The sequence below is a fragment of the Vanellus vanellus genome (genome assembly GCF_965231255.1).
Source record: "Vanellus vanellus genome assembly, chromosome: 10".
NCBI lineage: Eukaryota > Metazoa > Chordata > Aves > Charadriiformes > Charadriidae > Vanellus > Vanellus vanellus.
Window position 1 is genome coordinate 4,769,992 of NC_138915.1, and position 19,367 is coordinate 4,789,358.

General features: G+C 39.3%; 1 protein-coding gene across 1 annotated transcript in view; it reads right to left on the reverse strand.

Moving 5' to 3' along the window:
* Positions 1 to 19,367, reverse strand: part of COL4A5 (collagen type IV alpha 5 chain) — a gene marked incomplete at its 5' end in the record, with an annotated part of 85,196 nt that overhangs the window by 32,586 nt on the left and 33,243 nt on the right. The window contains 19 exons of the mRNA XM_082488274.1: positions 1,064 to 1,147; positions 2,322 to 2,495; positions 3,325 to 3,457; positions 3,924 to 3,965; positions 4,145 to 4,198; positions 4,297 to 4,341; positions 6,537 to 6,593; positions 6,701 to 6,754; positions 8,570 to 8,662; positions 8,772 to 8,813; positions 8,909 to 8,944; positions 9,510 to 9,572; positions 10,602 to 10,682; positions 13,228 to 13,254; positions 13,972 to 14,025; positions 14,788 to 14,850; positions 14,956 to 15,000; positions 15,745 to 15,789; positions 17,006 to 17,095. Coding sequence (XP_082344400.1) covers positions 1,064 to 1,147; positions 2,322 to 2,495; positions 3,325 to 3,457; positions 3,924 to 3,965; positions 4,145 to 4,198; positions 4,297 to 4,341; positions 6,537 to 6,593; positions 6,701 to 6,754; positions 8,570 to 8,662; positions 8,772 to 8,813; positions 8,909 to 8,944; positions 9,510 to 9,572; positions 10,602 to 10,682; positions 13,228 to 13,254; positions 13,972 to 14,025; positions 14,788 to 14,850; positions 14,956 to 15,000; positions 15,745 to 15,789; positions 17,006 to 17,095 — 1,282 coding nt within the window. The remainder of the gene's footprint in view (positions 1 to 1,063; positions 1,148 to 2,321; positions 2,496 to 3,324; positions 3,458 to 3,923; positions 3,966 to 4,144; positions 4,199 to 4,296; positions 4,342 to 6,536; positions 6,594 to 6,700; positions 6,755 to 8,569; positions 8,663 to 8,771; positions 8,814 to 8,908; positions 8,945 to 9,509; positions 9,573 to 10,601; positions 10,683 to 13,227; positions 13,255 to 13,971; positions 14,026 to 14,787; positions 14,851 to 14,955; positions 15,001 to 15,744; positions 15,790 to 17,005; positions 17,096 to 19,367) is intronic.

Here is a 19,367-nt window from a genome sequence, read left to right on the forward strand (position 1 = left end):
GTACAAAATAAAGTAAAACAAAAAAATGCTTTCAATAATAAAAAAAGAAAACTATACATTTTTTCCTCAGCAAAAGAGACCTCTTCTAAAGTAGGTACTTGACACTTCAAACTACAACTCTAAAACAGATATATCAAAATCCCAAACTTCAGTTAAACTCCAAGAGTGCAAAATAAATACTGGGAATGTTTCATTGATTTCACAATAGGCTAAACTTATTTCATTTAAAAATAAAAAATGGAAAAAAAAAAAAAGAATGGTCTCTGCCCATGGCAGGGGAGTTGGAACTCTATGATCTTCAAGGTCCTTTCCAACCTAAACCATTCTATGATTCTATGATTTCCAGAAGTTTAGGAATTTCCTTCACATACAGACTTTTCTGACATTCATCAATGTAGTATTTAAGCAATTCATGTAGGTCAATTATTAATCCTTACAATCTCCATGAGAAAAAAAGACTTCTGTTGAAAGGAATACAAAATTAAGTGAGATGCCCAAAGTCATCTAGGATGTCCATGGTTGAGCTAGGAAAAGATTCTCACTTACCTATATCAGCATCCTCATTGCAAGGTTGTCTTTTTGGAAACAAGGATACACATTAAAAATGTCTTTCTTTTGCTTACCAAACAAACAAACTCATTATAGATTGACCAACTCAAACTAGGAATATTGCATTTATAATTTCAATGTTGCTTTCCATAAAAAATGTCAAATTTATTCATGAAGTATAAAACTTTTTCACGTAGAGTTGGCAACTGCTGTTACAAAGCACTTGGTTTCTGTCTATTTGGGAGGCACTCATAAACCTGAAGTTCCATTTTACTTTAATCATGATCCACACTAGAATCTAGCAATCTCAGTCACTTTGAGATTCCTGTGCTTTGACACTAGATGAGGGACTATCCTACACACAAGCAAAACAACTTTCTTACTCAGAAACAGAAAATATCTGCACTCAACCCTACTAGGAAAAGACACTGTTTATCCTTATATAATGCAGGCTTTACAATGTTTACCAAGCTTTAACAAAAAGAGAAAAAACAAGATAGCCATGACACTGCACCTTTTTGGCCTCGCTCCCCTGTAAAGCCTTGTTGTCCTGGAATTCCTGGAAGACCTGGAGGTCCCTGTTCACATAACCCTTCACCTAAGGAGAATTGGGAGAAGTTCAATGATCCGTTTGTGTTAGACTGACATGATTAATACATGTATTCAGTACAAAAAGGTACCTCACAGTATTTGTGCGGATATTCCAATATACCCACACAACCACAGACCAAATGTTTTGGGTATTCAGAGAACTGCTAATGAAAACCCACCAATGTAATCCAAACTCAAAAGGAAACAGTCAGTGATATTACACAACAATCATCAGTTCTACTTCACAACCTCCACTATCTTCAAGTACTTCCCACAGCCCGCACACTTCCATCTCTACACTACAGTCCACTATTCAACTTCAGAATAAAAGCATGTGTATGAAATATCAGAGTGAGGGGGACTTAAGATGCCAATGCCACCTAGACACTAGATTCCTCCCCAAACTGTGTTAACCCCTCTCCACTACAGCTTTCCAGTTTTCATATTCCATCTCCCATTCCCTACTTCCCTTATACCAAAAAGGAGCTAAGAGCTTTCACCCAAAGTGTCCACTCCCAAGCTAATTTTGAGTGGTCTGCACAGTGGAATATTTATCCAATGAAACTGGAATTCTGTGAAAAATTACTCTTTTGACTCTCCTGGCATCACAACTCTTAATAGGGAATAGTCCCTCCGAACATTTATTCGATCATACTGTGAAAGGTAAATTTACTCGAGACAGCGTCAAAGTGGTTACCTCCTGCTTTATGCAAAAATTTTAATGTAACTTTCATTAGTTGGATTAAATAGGACATAACATAAATTGGAAAAATACTTAATTTTGTACATCTGGGCCAAATCTGCTTGGCCCTCAAGGACTGTCATTACTGGGTGAGTTTGCACAAAGGTTCCTCAAGTCTGACAAGATTTCTTCTCCTCCAGTCTAGCTGGATCACAAAGGTAAGTCACGGCAGGGTTCACTTGAAGTAGAAGGAGGCAGGATAAAGCCAGACTGCAACTCACACCATTGAATTCCCAAATTCTGTAATTGTCCTTAAGGCTAGAGTTCACTCACTAATGTCCTGATTTGCAATGGAAGTGACTTGGAGAACGTATATGAATAGCTTGAAGTGTCACGGGCTTCAGCTGCTGATAAACTACATCTTTGAAACCAGAATTAAAAAAAAAAAAAAGGAATGTCAAAGCTGTTCAGTCTTGCTGTCTATGTGGTCGTCACTTACCAGGAGGAACAGATGGTGCAGGTGGCCCTGGGGGACCTGGTGGCCCTGGAGGTCCTCGTGGTCCATCGAGTCCTGGTTGCCCAGGAATAGAAACACCAGGTAAACCTGGATCTCCCTTCTGTCCTCTCTCACCAGGTAAGCCAGGTGGGCCAGGAGGTCCAACAGTAGTGATCCCTAAGATGGGAAGAACTCAGTTCCTTAATAGCTCAAAGGTTTAAATCACTTTTTTTGCAAGGATGACAATGACATGCGATGAATAATGCTACAGATAAGACTATCTTTCCATGTAAGTACTCCATAACATTTCTTTTATGGAATCAAACTACATGATGTGCAATGTTTGACATATGTGCATTTTGTATTTTCAGACATTTTTGTTTGAAAAATTGCCCTGAGACTCTACAACTAAGTTTATTAAGTAAAAAAAGTAAAACAGGACTAATGAAAGGAAGTACTGAAGGAAAAAAGAACATTTACAAGCTGTAACATTAGAATTGTAATGTTTTTCTTTGTGCTTGTATAAGGCAAATACAGGTGTCACAGCTCACTCCCACTGGAGACTCAAGTCATCTCCTCCCTTAGTACTGGCAGTCCAGCAGAGTACTAGCAGTACTCTACTACTGGCAGTACAGCAGAGACTAGGTTTGATGGCCAGGTACCACACATCTGGTACACAATATTTTCTCTGTAAAATGCAATGGATAGTGTATGTTATAGGTAAGTGAGATGAGGTAAATTACCCTTAAGACCATTAAGCTAGTATCTGTTTAACAGCCTTGATGATTAGCATCCTCTGTTCACCACAGCAGGGGAAATGAACGTTCAGAATTCCTCGTATGATCCCCATAAGCTAAGGGCCACCCTTTAAGCTCAAAGGTAGCTCTAAATAGCTCTGCCTTCACTTTCTGCTCAATCCATCTGTCAAAAGGAGTGTGAAAAGACTGAAGAAAAACAACAATTTTACATTTGAGCATATAGCTTATATTAATGCTTGCACTCCTACCTGGAGAACCTGGCAAGCCAGGTGGTCCCGGCCTACCAGAGAATCCACGCTCCCCTTTGGCTCCTGGAAGTCCTGGCAATCCTTTGCTACCTTTTGGTCCCACTGTTGGATCAATGCCTGGTCTTGAAATGACCTGTAAATGTTTCATGCTCATGTGAAACAACTTGCCAAGAAAAGAGTTACTGGAATGGTAAAGCAATGTGAAGGAGGAAGAGTTCAACATACTTTGAACCTTATACCAACAACAGGATGCTTTTTCTGCTCCACTGAATTACCAGGTAAAATTCCAATAAAGAGCAATCCCCAACAGGAAGTATTTTTACTGCCAAACCAACTTGGTTAGAACAGGCTTCAGTGAAGCTGACTGCATTTCTGCTGGTCTGAGGTTATAGTCTAGCTTTGTGTTTGTAACCTAGCAAATCCTAGAGCACGGAATCTATCTTGAAGGAAGGAAACAATCGCTTCTGTTGGCGAATATATGAAGTCTTTACTGGTTCTGCTATTGTTATACCTGGAGATGGGACTCACAGTCACCCAAGACTTACGATGAGACAACACTCAACCAAATGCAGAAAGAAAAGAAAGGATCAGCAACTTACAATTCCAGGAGGACCAGGGGGACCAATGTCACCTTTTTCACCCTACCAATGAAGTTAAAAGCATTTTTTTATACTGCGCATTAGTACACAAGAAAGTTATTGCAAATATTCCTCAACAGTGTAACAGCATAGGCAATGCAATTACTACTCAGCCAGAGCTGAACTCAGCGACAGCAGATTTTCAAGCTACTATAGCAATAATGACAAAAAACCTGGCATACCTTTTCGCCTTCTCTTCCTGGAGCACCATTTATTCCAGGCCCACCAGGTAAACCCTTCAAGAGAAAGATAATCACACTCAGATCTTCTCCATATCAGAAAAAAAAGCTTATAAAAAGAGTCTGCTTAGATTAGGAATGTACGAGTTACTCACATCCCTACCAGGCTGACCAGGTTCTCCGTCTTTGCCAGGCTTTCCCTTCAAAGACATAAACATGCATTGAAACAAAATGCTTCAGTGGTGAAGAATTCTTATGGAAACAGCATTACTTATTCTCTATTTTTCAATAAACTAAACTTTCTCTAGAATACAGTCCTTGTGACAAATATATCAAAGACATCAACCAAGTATAATCAATGGAGTTATAGAAACTGAGGTTTTCATTTTGAAAACCAGAGCACAAAAACATGACAAGCCTCAACAAAATGTTGTGTGAATACAGCACAAAATAATCTCCAGTTAACTATTGCTGATTTTAATTATTGCTATGTTTAGTAACTCCCTTTAACATCAGAGAAATCCTTTATTTGGAAAGTAGATCCTAACTCCCTAAACACTAGAACATTATATTTAATTAGGAAATTAGTATAATGCGACCAGTGAAATGGAATACAAACATTGTGTTTGAATTTTACCTCTCCTTTAAACCAAATGCAATTTTCTGAAGAATAGTATCAACAAAAACAAAGTGCAATTCTGCTCAAAGAAGTGACTTCTAAAAACCATACATTCTTGCTGAACAGATTTGTCATTGCTGCAATAAAAGCAATGCAAGCTCCACTTTATCCCAGAGCATTCACAAGGCAAGACAAATAGAATGCTATTGTTAGCATTACAAAAGCAGTATTTATGGGGGACACCTGCTGGAACATAACTAGAATAAAAAACTAGAAGTTTCACCAGAGTGCCAAGATCAACTCTCAGTCACTGAGAAGTTGATAATAAGACCTGACAGATAAAGTGTATTAAAGTATAAGGTGATTTGTGAATTCTTTATTATTAGTGATGAGTTCCGATTATCAAAAATGAGTTTTTAAGACTTCCTGTGAATTTGCAGAACAACCTGTTTGATTACATATACTGACATTTTTATATCTGAAATGGGTTTGAGCCACACAGAATCATAGGAGTCCTAAAAGGCAGCTTTAGACTAACTTAATAGCAAAACTGTACTGTAAGCATGCAACATGCCTAAATTCAGAGTAATAAAAACAAACAAAAATGTTGGTAAACAAGCTTTTGGCAAAAAGGCATCTGCCATATCCCCTCAGGACTTTTATCCTTTCAGATCTTGGCAAATTTATGTGGTTCCCCATTTACTTTTGCAAGAGAGAAGCAACTTGGAAAATACAATTTCAAAACCCACTCAAAATATGCAAATTTTGGCTTTGTAAATCTGCCTCATTTCTTATGTTCCTTAAAGAAGGCAAATAAAAGCCCTCCTATAAATCTCAGCAACTAAGAAGGATTTTATCTAGAATACCAAACATTTGTTTCAATTGTATTTCTTTGCTATGGAAGTTGGAAAACCTGTTACCAACATGTTTCTAAACAGTGTTTATATATTGTCCAATTAACCTGAGCAAGACTTGTGTCTTGGTTTTCAAAGGGGCTCATTATGTTGATGAAACTATGGGTTCAGCAGGTGTGAAAGTAAAAACACAGACTGCTTTGAGCTGGTAGCAGCTTATCTTTTCTTTGATGGGCTAGCCCATGTTATCTTCATTCTATTTCTTAGCACTTCTATGATCTTCCTCAGCTATTCTGAACTGTGATATCCAGGATGGATTTGAGTCTAGACAGGAACAAAGTGACTTGTGCTATCCTCAGATGCAGCTACCCTGACTTGGCCCTTCCCTGGGGTGTCCATAAACTGAAGTAATCTCTTGGGAAGTGACAAATGGACTTTTGGTCTTAATGCAGTGTTCTGAGACCCAGTTTTGTGACTCACCTCACAAGTAAACCCATTGAGAATGAGTTTACATAGACCAGCTTAAATATACACCAATTTCATGCTTGCTTGCCAACTCAGTACCTAGCAAACTGAATGAAGACCCTCTCTAAAAGGAAACAGAAAATTGCTGCTTCAGTCAAGCAGTCCAACAACTTTGAAGGTTTCCACATGTAACCAGATAACATCATTCAAATTAGTTTCTCCTGCCCCCAAAACTAAGATCTACATGTAGATAATTCTATCAGAAAGCACTGAGAGATCCATAGCTAGACACGCTTTCATGAACCAGATGTATCACCTACTAGTTTGCCAAGTTATGGAAAACAGAAAGAAGTCTCTTACCCAGAGGCTGATAGCCCCACCTGAATTCAACATATGCTTAATTCTCAAAGATAACACTGATTGGAAAGATAAAAGTTTGGTTAAACAGACTACTTACTCTTTTGCCTGGTTCTCCTTGCTCACCTTTTTCACCTTTTACGCCACCGGGAAGACCCTGGACACACAAACATCATCTTAAACTGAGCCCACAAGGCAGAGTAGAATGAGTTTACAGTTCTGATACAAAAGCAACAAAAAAAGAACTAAAAGAGGACTACTCACTGGAGGGCCTTGTGGCCCAGGAAGTCCTGGTGGGCCTGGATCACCTGGAATACCCTGTCAAGCATGGGCAAAGAAAGGATTAAAGCCTCCATCACTCTCTAGTAGCTCAGTTCATTTTTATTTTTTTAAAATAGAATCTTTTTTTGCTCTCGTTTAGATTTCCAAGTACTATGAACATTAAAGGATCATATTTATTCTTTCTTTGTGTGGAACTTCAAGTGCATCTACAAGTTTTATTAACTGCTCATCCTGTTTATTTAGATGATTCACTCCACTAAGACACAACTGCCTCCTGTGTGCACTGCAGCAGCTGGTTTGGAGGCCTGCAGCTGCTATACAATAACAAAAAGAAGGAAGAAAAAAAGAGGAAAGACAGGAAGAAAGAAAGAACAAATGTCAGATCCTGCTGAAATTACAGGAGCAACAGTCATTAGATCCCTGGTAATTGTTGAAGTTGTGAGGACTTCATGGTCAATAATGTGTTCAACAGAAGCGTGTCACAGGATCACTGTGTTAAAAAGTTAGGGTTTCTATTTTGTCTTGTTGCACCTCTGTATAAGTTCTTAAATCTCTTCACCATTAACCTAAAGAAAAGTTAGAGAGTACTGTATCCACAAAAGGTTTCTGTGCAGTTTCTCTTATTTTCTTAGAGGCCTCCCAGACTTTTACAAGCCCATCTATATACTTGATTTTTCAGTAAGAGATCACAGGTGGAGGTAAACACCAGAACTTCATGTGTACTTCATAAAAAAAATAAGTAACGTTGACACTTTTTACTGATTGTGTAATACCAAGCATAACTTTTACTGAAATAAAAACACATCTTTGAAATCAATATTAATATTGGTCAAAGACAATGCACTCAGACTGTGTTCGGAAGTCTTAGTGCTTTAAAAGGAATGAAGTTAGAATACTTTTATTTTGTACATTTATGTAACTTCATGCCAGTATATTTAGTCCTTCAGAGATCCCTCATGACAGAGGCAAATTACCCTGACCCTAAAAAAGTCAGGTCAATTTTGCTTCAGGTACAGTGTGGTCAAAACATCACCTTGTGTTTTCTTAGAACTATAAAGACACAATGCCGCTCTTTACGTTCTGTCCTACTGCTTTGGTACACAGCATTGGTTTTTTTTGGGAAGGTGTAGGATAATTCTGCCCTTCATCTTGATCAAAACCATATGTTACCCTTCCTTTCAGAATATCAGGCACCACTAAGGCATTCCCTAGTGCTATCCACTGATGCATGTTTGCAACACGCAGTCATCCTAGAAAGGTCTCAGTCTCTGGTTTTGTCTTGGCATTTATGGGTGGGGAAGGATCCATACAAATCAAACCAACAGTTTGATCTTACTGTTATAATATGGCTTGATATTTACTTTCGAGAGGCCAGAAACAGGGAAAGCACTTGATTCAGACCACAAGGAAGAAAGATTTTGGGGCATCATTAATGACAAGAAAAAAAAAAAAAAAGGAGTAAAATAGAAGAAAAAAAAAAATTGAGTTAAAATTTTTGAAAGCCTTCTTCACAATGGATGACATAGCTGGTTAATTAATGGGAAACTGAATCCCCAGACAGCTTTGAAAATCCCAGTCTGGGCATTCCAAGGAATGAGAATATTTTAACTGCTTTTACTGTTCCTATGAACTTCCTTTGAGAGTTTCTTAAAGATAGTTATTTTATTAAGGGAAGTAACTGAGCTAACTGGCATGCCTTCTATTAAAAGAAAAGTACTTAGGCCTGAAATAGTCAGTACTTTGAGAAAAATAATAGAAGTAAGCAAGCAGGATGTGAGTGTATATATATGCCAAACCAATGGAGGCTGCTGCTTGATCACATGCTCATTGCAGATATAGTTTCCCACTCACCTGATCTCCTTTCTGAAACTCAATGTCATTTGGTCTCTTCTGTTCTCCGATTTGTCCTGGTGGCCCTGGAGGTCCCTGAAGACCTTGTTCACCCTAATGTGCAAGAAGATTGCAGGCTGTTACAGGCAAATACAAGCCAAAATGGCATGCGTAAGTATTTTGACAGTAATAAGCAAAAACATCATCATGATCACATACTCACTTTTTCACCTTTGGGTCCTTGGAAATTCAAACCCATATTACCCTGCAAAAAGTATAACTCATCAGCCCTTAGAAGTCACAAATGACCAGAAAGAAAAACAAAACAGTCCACCACCACCACCGAGGGAAAGAAAATACCTTAGGTCCTGGCAGCCCTGGTGGACCAGGAGGTCCCTATTAAAAAAGGAAACAAACAAAAAGGTAATTTCAAAGCAATTTACATGCCCCCTTGTGGGAAAAAACAACAAAACAAAGAACAATGTTGGTACTTTGACTCTTGTGCATTATACCCATGTTGACAATGCACCTTGCCTTCTACTGAGAGCTCTTCCTCATACTATTCAACTTCACAAATATGAAAGAAATTAGTTCTTCCTTTAAGTGACAGAGTCCAATAAAATTAATCAGTCAAGTATTAAACATTAGGGAAAGAGTCATCCTGGTCTAAATAAGCTAAATCTTGTCCCTCAGGTTTCACACAAATAAGGAGCCTGAACAAAGAGTCAGCCTGGTTTAACGCAAAAAGAGGTCTGGGAACAGGCTGAGTGCTTCAGATGCATCACATTTAAAATGCGCACTGTGGCAGCTCCAGGGTGAACCAAATGCATGGTTGCTGTTGTATTCATACCAAGTCTTGACTTCCAAGATCTCTGCACTTTACTGACCTGCTGCTGAGGACATGACAAAGAAGTAACTGCCTCATTTAACACTTTATGGGTAACAGGTTAAAGAAACTTACTGTCAAACCTGGGGGCCCGGGAGGGCCAATTGGACCTGGTACTCCCATGGAGCCGGGTGGGCCCTGTTGAGAAAGCGGAAGAGACTATGAGAGGCACCTTTTTATGGAAAAACAGCGAGACATTCAAGGTCAAAACCACCTAATAGCTGGCACCCCATACGTGTCAAATCAAAGTAGCCGACCATTAACCTACCAATTCATCCTTGGGGAAAGGCCTAAAGGAGTGTACATCGTGTTAGGAGTGTTCTGCTCTCAACATCAATACATCTTTTTGGCTTGGATAAGGGAATGTGTTTTTTGTTTTGTTTTGTTTTGAACTACTTTTGCTCTTTCTTTCTCTTCATGCACTGAGAGAGAACAACAAAACACTTTGTATTTGTGATTCCTTCCAGCAAGAAACAGACAATAGGGAAGCACAGATCAGAGGAACAAAAATGCTAACAGGCTCAGCCTGGTCAGAATAGCCTGGGGCTTGCCTCTCTGTACCAGGAAATGGGAGTCTTTGGCTCCTGTCCAGTCCAGGCCGATAGACTCATTTTCTGCTCCCCTTGTTCTTGCACTAAAGCAATGAATGGCTCAGTGGGGAAGCACAGGGCCTGGAGTCACTAGCTGTTTTCACAGAAGACTGCTGGGAGAACAGAAACACTGTTCAGGAGGTGCAAAATGAGGAGAACAGCTGAGATATTACCCTCTCTTCCCACCATCCAAAATAGTGGCTACAGCCCAGAAAGGCAGATGTTACTTGCTTTACCTCAGGGTGAAGAAGGGAAGGGAACTCAGAAGTGCTACAGAGAATGTCTAGGAAGGGGGAACAGGCAGGGGAAACAGAAGCAAGTCAGTGTGAATACAGCTGTCTGCTGGATACCGCTTTCCTGACCAGGTGACCTTTCTGGCCTGAGTCACCCTATTAAGAGCAACATGGAAGCATTTACTTTCCCTCAAGCCATAAACTAGAGGTACATTAAATGTCAGCTTCTCCATGTAAACATATAGATCCCCTAGCACCAAATGTTCCAGTTGTGCTGTAATGTAAATACTTTTCATGTTCTCTTTTTGGCAGAACACAGCCTAATAGTAGTTTACACAACTTACAGGTATCCCTGGAAGACCTGGAAATCCTGGGTCGCCCTTCTGTCCTGGCAGCAAGGATGTAATTATTTCACCTGCTTCACCCTAGAAGAAAAAGAGCTGACTTTAATTAAAAGCATATTTTACAACTCTTTATCACCATTCTGACTCCAAAGGACATATAGTGGCTCTTAAGACTCAGTTATACTACATCCTAGGTGTACTCATATATTAATATGAGTACTAGATCCTCCAAGAAAAGCTCTTTTTAGGAGAGATCTTTGTATATTTGGAGGATTCTCGAAATGGCTAAACTACCAACTATTAAAAGTTCTCTTTTTTATGTACAAGTATATCAGCATTGATTTAACTTCCAAAAGATTAGGGGACTGAAATACAAATGCTTCACAAAAGAAAGGCATTCTAGCTCTGTGTGAAAGCAATAGATAGGACACAACAGAAAAGGCCCATGCAGCTTTTTCTAATGTCCCACATCATGAGATAAATGCTGAGTATGCTGTTATAATAGTCATGCTTCATGTTCTATATTGAAGCACAGTTTTTTTATTGATTTCAGGGAAGGTCTTTGTTTTAAAAGTGTCTATGTTCTAATCAGCTTTCCTTTTAATATCTTTAAAACAATTGGGAAGAAAAGGAGCTGAGAAAAACAATTCAGCTTAATAGTCACCATTTCCCAGCATCAGTATTATGCTGTCCTCTCAGGAGTTTATCGGAATAATTCTGTGGGATATGTTTCCTTTCACAGTATCACAGTATGCTAGGGATTGGAAGGGACCTCAAAAGATCATCTAGTCCAATCCCCCTGTCGGAACAGGAACACCTAGATGAGGTTGCACAGGAAGGCGTCCAGGCGAGTTTTGAATGTCTCCAGAGAAGGAGACTCCACAACCTCCCTGGGCAGCCTGTTCCAGTGCTCTGTCACCCTCACTGAGAAGAAGTTTCTTCTCAAATTTAAGTGGAACCTCTTGTGTTCCAGCTTGAATCCATTACCCCTTGTCCTATCATTGGTTGCTACTGAGAAGAGCCTGGCTCCATCCTCATGACATTCCCCCTTTATATATTTATAAACGCTAATAAGATCCCCCCTCAGTCTCCTCTTCTCCAAACTAAAGAGACCCAGCTCCCTCAGTCTTTCCTCATAAGGGAGATGCTCCACTCCCTTAATCATCTTAGTTGCCCTACGCTGGACTCTCTCCAGCAGCTCTCCGTCCTTCTTGAACTGAGGGGCCCAGAACTGGACACAATATTCCAGATGCAGTCTCACCAGGGCAGAGTAGAGGGGAAGGAGGACCTCTCTCGATCTGCTAACCACCCCCCTTCTAATACAGCCCAGGATGCCATTGGCCTTCTTGGCCACAAGGGCACAGTGCTGGCTCGTGGTCATCCTGCTGTCCACCAGGACCCCCAGGTCCCTTTCCTCTACACTGCTCTCTAACAGGTAGCTCCCCATCCTATACTGGAACCTGGGGTTGTTTCTGCCCAGATGTAGGACCCTACACTTTCCCTTGTTGTATTTCATTAAGTTATTCCCTGCCCAAATCTCCAGCCTGTCCAAGTCTCTCTGGATGGCAGCACAGCCCTCTGGCGTGTCAGCCACTCCTCCTAGCTTAGTGTCATCAGCAAACTTGCTGATAGTACACTCAATTCCCTCATCTAAATCATTAATGAATATATTGAATAATATGGGCCCCAGTACCAACCCTTGAGGCACTCCGCTGGTTACCGGCCTCCAACTGGACTCTGCCCCATTGACTACGACTCTCTGGCTTCTCTCCTTCAGCCAGTTCGCAGTCCACCTAATTATCCGGTCATCCAGTCCACACTTCCTCAGTTTAGCCATGAGGATGCTGTGGGAGACCGTGTCAAATGCTTTACTGAAGTCAAGGTAGACCACATCTACCGCTCTGCCATCATCCATCCACCTCGTTATTTCCTCATAAAAGGCTATGAGGTTGGTCAAGCATGACTTCCCCTTGGAAAAGCCATGCTGACTGCCCCTAATAACCCTCTTATCCTTGATATGCCTTTCAAATAAATTCGAACCAAAACTGATGTCTTAGGCCATGCTCAAATAAGCCAAGGATACAACAAAAACCCCTTGAAAAATAAAAGGGGTCCTTAAGGTCTAAAATCAGATTGTGAGACTATTTACATTAGGAGAAAAAGCCATCTACAAAGCAATCTATATAGTAGAAAGCACATTTCTAGAAGTAACATAAGACGTTGCACTGTCGTCTTCACTGGATATTTTAAGTTATTATTGCTTAGTCTCCAGTAGTGTCCTTGAGCACGCACAGGTAGACTACTGGTGCATTTGGGTGTTGGCAGGCATTTTGCTAACTTGGTGCCTCACGACACAGACACTGTCCCTCACACTCCCAAGCAAACCAGCTTCAGAAAACAGTCTGCTACTTCTTGAACTACTGACTCAAATTGAGTAAAGCTACTGCAGAATTTCCAGTTACTTACACTGGAGTGGCCTAGAAACACTAAGCTTTCTGCAGAATGCCACTCCAGGTTCCAATGGATGCACATGGTCTTGCATAAAAGCAAGCAGGTTACTTATGCCAGACCACACTGCACACCCATGCCTTGTTAGTACTTCGACGTGTGAGTACAGAACACTTACCTTCATACCTGGCAGACCAGGGGGTCCCTTTGTTTAAAAGAAACAAAAAACAAGATCAATAGAAATAAATCATTGGTTTGTTATTTGCAAACCACTAATCACATCTACACCACGAGGCAAGTATTAAAGATAGAAATCTAAAAAAAAGATACAAAATAGGAAAAAAAATTTTTATGATCTTCAGAATCCAATGGAAAAATTAGAGAAGTACTTTCACAGTGAATGTTGAGCATTATAAGGGACTACATTTCCATTTCCTAGCAATTTGTTTCTTTATTGCTTCCTATTATCCATTCATTGTGTCTACTACATTTCTTTTTGTTTGTACTTGGGTTCTGACAGTCACTTTGCTGTACATCCTTGTGTTTTATAATGAAAACACCCAACACTTTTTTCTGCCCCATTAATCACCAGTAAGACTCTTTAGATATACTGGATGACCATATCAAGATCTTAATTCTCTGAGACATATGCACATATTTGTATTTTTCTGCAGGTGGCAAAGCATCTCAGCATGTGAGAATTCAAAGGGCTTTTTATTACCTTTACCACAGCAAGCAGCAGAAAAGCTCACTCTTATCGGACATCTAAAATATTCTGATTAACCATAAAAAGATTTAATATATCCTTACTTATTGAAAGACCAACTGCAAAAAGAGGCTAATATTTATCTGATCTTTCACAGATCTAAGTAGAAGTCTTTCAGTGGATTACAGGTAACTGATCCAGAAATCTTTTACTTACAGGAGGCCCTTGTAAACCAGGAAAACCTGGACTTCCTGGGAATCCACGCTCTCCCTTAGGGATGAAGCAAATGATTAGCCAAAACCAAACCAAAACATAACAAAGATAAACAAATTTTGACTCAAAAGTCCAGTTTCATCATTAACTTATGAGTCCAGAGTAGCAAATTGTATAGCCACAAGATATAGGATAAACAGTTTGTTAAGTCACACAACTAACTGAAACAGAACCTTCCACATTCAGATACTTCCACATCCTTCCATGCAAAGTACTATACTACAGAGATGGAACACACACATAGTACTATAGAAGAATTTCTTTCATGGAAAGATCATAACCTGAAGCTAAGTAACATGACAGAATGAAAGTGACTCCTTCCAACAGGATACTGAATCAGTATTTTCACTGCAATATTATTAAAAATAATTAAAAACTCCCACTGTTAGGTAATGAGATTTTCTTGGTAGCAAGAGTCTACTAGAAAGATGAGATGCAGTACATGATCTAGTTATCAGACACTCCTCTCAGTTACTTGCTATAAAATTAAAGATTGGAACAAAGAATTTAACTACACTGATTGCAGAGTATAAAAGTTGTGTCTTAGTGCTGGTAATTTCTGGCAAAATTTGTGCTTTAAGTACCGGACCATGACCCCTTCTCTCAGAGGTGTGCCTGAATTATCTTGGAATTACCTGCACAAGTCAATAACAACAAGTACTGCTGCATATAATAAACTAAACCTACTGGCTACAGCCAGGAGAACAAGAGCTCTTTATCATTATTGTTGCATTGTTAAGAATTTTAAATGGATTCCACCTTTGTTCCATTGCATCCTGGGATACCCTGAGGTCCTGGTGGCCCATCTTGTCCCGGTAATCCCTTTAAAGTGGAAAAGAGGAAAGAAGAGTTAGCTTGTAGGATGCTCTTTGGGCCTGAAAGACAAAAGGGAACAGATTCACATCTATACAGCCCATTTCTACTCACAGGAAGTCCTGGTGTTCCTGGAAATCCTGGAAGCCCTGGCGGTCCCTAGAAGAAAGTTAACCACGTATGTTTTAAACAGTATGGTACAAATGGATGAGCAAAAGGATTTACCAAGATTTTACTAAGTGTAACCTATTTGTGCATATGTAAGTAAAGTCAAACAAACATCTGAATCACCTGTAAAAAAAGAATGCCATGCTGGACAGCCATCAGGGTTCTTACCCTTCTTTCAGTTAAATAGCCACAAAAACACAGAGAAGACAATGCAGAACAACTAAAGCAATGGTATATAGAGAAAGTAAATGAACATTCATGGGGTGGAAAATGGATGTGTCCCAATGAAGTCAGAGGTGCATTAATTGTCACCAGCTGAGGGGGTCTGACAAAAAGAAAAAGCAAAGGCACAAAACCTAAAGGATTTCCAGACAAATCAGCCTCTCTCATATTGACCCTACGTATACTGTGTCTACTTCAGAATAAATTGAAGCAAAGTTACTGGAGAGTGTTTAGGTCCTGTAAAGCGAAACAGATCAAATAAGCATTGGGGCTACTCTCCCTAACAAGTTCATGAAAGTAATACAAGCAATACATAAGATTGCATCACTTATGCAATCTGTATTACTTTTTGTAAGTAATATCAATCACTTCTAGCTGGTAGATAAGTTACTCTTCAGATTTATGTTAATTTTTTCCCCCCATAAATCACCACTTGTGTGAAGACCCACTCAATGCCTGGCAGTCTTTATCCATAATTCCAACACATCACACTAAAACTGCATCATTACTTACTCTGATTCCTTTAGGTCCAATAGGCCCTGGAAGTCCATCGTCACCCTAAGAAAGCCAAACAAACAATAAACAAGAAAATCCCACACTGGAGTTTGCAGTTTGCCTTTCTATCAAAATAAACTGTAAGCATAATAAAATTTCTTCTACATGTTTATAGTAAGTAGACTAAAAGTTATATTAATTGTCATTACCTGAGCAAAAGGGTTAAAAGTTATTTTATTTTGGATGTTGGACTTTGAATTGAAAAATATTTGCCACAGTTGATAAAACACATTTTTATCTAAGTTATGGTTTAAAAAAAAATCACAGCTACTTAAGATTGCTTATAAGCAGATACCCATTGTGTGCTTTCAAATATCCTACAGTGACCTCTTGTGGGCCAAACAAGATATACAAGACTAAATGTGAATGATACTGTACCATTATTATTTTGTATTATGATAATGCAGAACTTCATATGAAAATATTGAGAAGGAATTTATGAAATAAAAAAATAATCAAAGTTTCTATTCCAAGACCCCTCTGTTGTTTCACTCTTGTTCTACCCAATTTTCTTATCAAAAAGAAGCGAAAAAAATACATGATGTGCTTCTGTCAGTTTATACCGTGAGCATTTACAAAAGAAATGACAGTTGCTGGATAATCTTGCATACATTAAATATCAATGCATTCAGAGGAAGGCTTTTCAACATTTTAATACTATATTACACCATCTGAGCATAATGATGTAATTCAGTAGCAAATAAAAATAAACTGAAACCCTCCAGGGAAAGCAAGGAGCATTCCTCAGTTGTCTCTGCATAGGTTCAATGAGGCCTTCATTTTCATTGCCCCACCCCAAACCAGTGCAGGAATGCCACAGGTGCAAACATCAGTTTACATATGCGGTGGAACCCCTCCGGGCAGCTGACACCACTCTTATCAGTAAGCTAAGCGATGGAGCACATTATTGCAAGGACTAATAAAAGTGCATTACAGCACCTTGCCAAACCTGTTCTTTGACCTTCATCTGCAGTACCTAGTGGAAGGATACAAGCACGCATGTGGTGTTTACGAGCATGTGTGTAGGTGAAGAATAGGAAACTTAGAGCAATCTTCTTCCTCTGGTGGACCATTCAAACCAACCAAACAAAAAAACCTATGTCATATCCCAACATCTGAAGATTTTGACTCTTAATCCAATGATAATCAAGAGTTCTCGAATGGTTTAGGATCAGCACTACCTAGCATTTTCATGTTATTCAAGCGAGTTGGGACTTACCTTCGAGCCTCTTGGACCAGGTGGTCCTTCTGGTCCTGGAAATCCAGGCAAACCTGGTTGTCCTTCCAAGCCTGGGAATCCCCTTTCACCCTACAAAAAGAATAGGTGGTGGTGGTATAACATGACAAAAGCACAAGTTATGATACAAAAATTCAGAAAACACATTATCTTTCTGCTTTTCTGTACAAAGTCATCACACTAGCAAACACTGTGATTAAACATCTCACCTGCTTCGCTACAGAAATTCCTGAACATACACATGCATTGCCTTTAATTGCATCTATTAAACAGGTTTCATAGGATATTTATCCTGTATTTAAGTCACTTATTTACCAAAATAATTCAACCATCTCTTTCACCGGTGCTGCTTAAATACATAGAACTCTCCCCTCTTCCTATAAAAGCACAGCTTTATTAATAACTGAGTCTCTCCTGAAAGCTTACTCCTGCTGCAATATCTATAAAAACTCTAAGAAGGGTGTAGATAGCTGCTATACCATGATTTTATTATTTCTCAGTTGCAAGATTGTTATTTGTAATAGAAAAGCAACTATGATCCTGGACATGCACTGTAGGCCAAATACTGGACAAATACAGAACATAAACAGGGTTCCAGCCCAAAGTGCTTACAATCTAAATCAAGTTAGACAGACACAAGACAGCAAAGAAATAAGGTTTCTTATTCCTTTTATCTGTCACCTCCTGCTAAAATCATATGCGCTCAAACAGCAACCATATTTTGCTAAATATTTATGCAATGATTAGCCATGATAATCCATCAGTAGTGTAAGAAATAGCATATACCATCATACGCCACCCTCTAACTTGTTAATGTAAGTTAACAATATCACTTACCTGCAGTTTCAGAATATGCATAGCTGCAAATTCATAAAATATTTACTTTTATTCTTTGTATGTCATAGATTCACAAAAAATCATTAAGTATTAAGGTTTCAATTGGTACAGAAAAGTTAGGAAATAGCAGAATTAATACACCTTTTTGTTCATATATATATTATGGTAAACTTTTCAACCACGTAAACATATTTCCTACAGCTGTTACATCAATCAGTATGTATAATCAGTTATCAAACAGGAACTTGTTCAGCATTATTTGTTGTTGCTCTACAGATAGGTTTGGTTCCTACCCGCAAAAAAACTTATTTACCTCAATTATTTTTTCATGATAACTACAGGAACTGCTAAACAAGCGTTCCATTCCAACAAGCACCTTAATCACTAGGTTACAGTTGTGCAGGCTTTTGCACATTCTTTTAAACCAATTCATCCTGAATTTTTATTTTCTTACACCACTTCAGCAAGAACGGGAGTAGTAGCTCCCACATCTCTTATCTGGCAGTCTACCAGCTATGGTACTCTCTAGGAACTTTGGAGCTGTCCTCAGGTGAAAGAACCGAACCAGCAATCTCACATCTTCCAAGACGACAGCAGCAGAGACCTGAAGACTGGGGATTGCAAGCAAACAGAAGCACCTAACTGCAGCCTTGAGCACAATACACAAAAGGCAATATTGAGGCTTTGCTCACCTCCCCTTTATTTGCTATAAGCAGCTATATGCTGAATATGACAGCAGGTGTTCAGCATGACAGCAGTGTTAAGTCTCATTCTTAAATCCTAATTTTCTCACTGTACTGCTTAGGTAGATCCTCTATATTCCACTGTTGGGGGCAGGAACTTATAAAGCTGCATTGTAAATAATTACAAGCTGCTGAAATCTCAAAAGTTTTCAGAGAAAGTAATAGGGCTTCTCTTCCTGCCTTCTTTTCCAGTACTTGCTATACTGCTTCCTTGGAAACAAGAGGAAAACCTTTTGGATGAGAGATTAAAGGCTGTGTGCAAACAAGAGCTGCAACCTTACAGAGGAAACAACTAAGCTGTACTTAGTGCTGCCTATACAGTGAGACTCAGAAGGATTCCTCGGATAGGAATGGGCAGCTCATTAACTGATCTGATAAAGTTGGTTTCCTATTAATGACAATGTAAACATACTCCTCTTTTACTGCAGGTCACATATTGCACAGGATAGACTTTTTTTTCCCCCACTGTGGAAATGCTGAAGTTGCATCATAAATTGAGGCTAGCTTAAGCTTGACAGTCAGCATCCAGACTGTCTTTATGCACAAAGTGCCGGGCTTTAGCATAGAGCTATCCGGCTGGCACGCTACCTCATCAGAAAAATAAGACAGGAGGAGTGTTATTATCTCAGGCCAGGATATGAAAGGGTTAGCATGTCCCTGAAGGAGAGAGAATGAGGAATTTGGGAGTGCCTGATAAGGAAAACATTAGACAGACCCAGACTTTGGAGCAAGCTCTGGCAAGAACTGTGTTTGCACACTAAGGA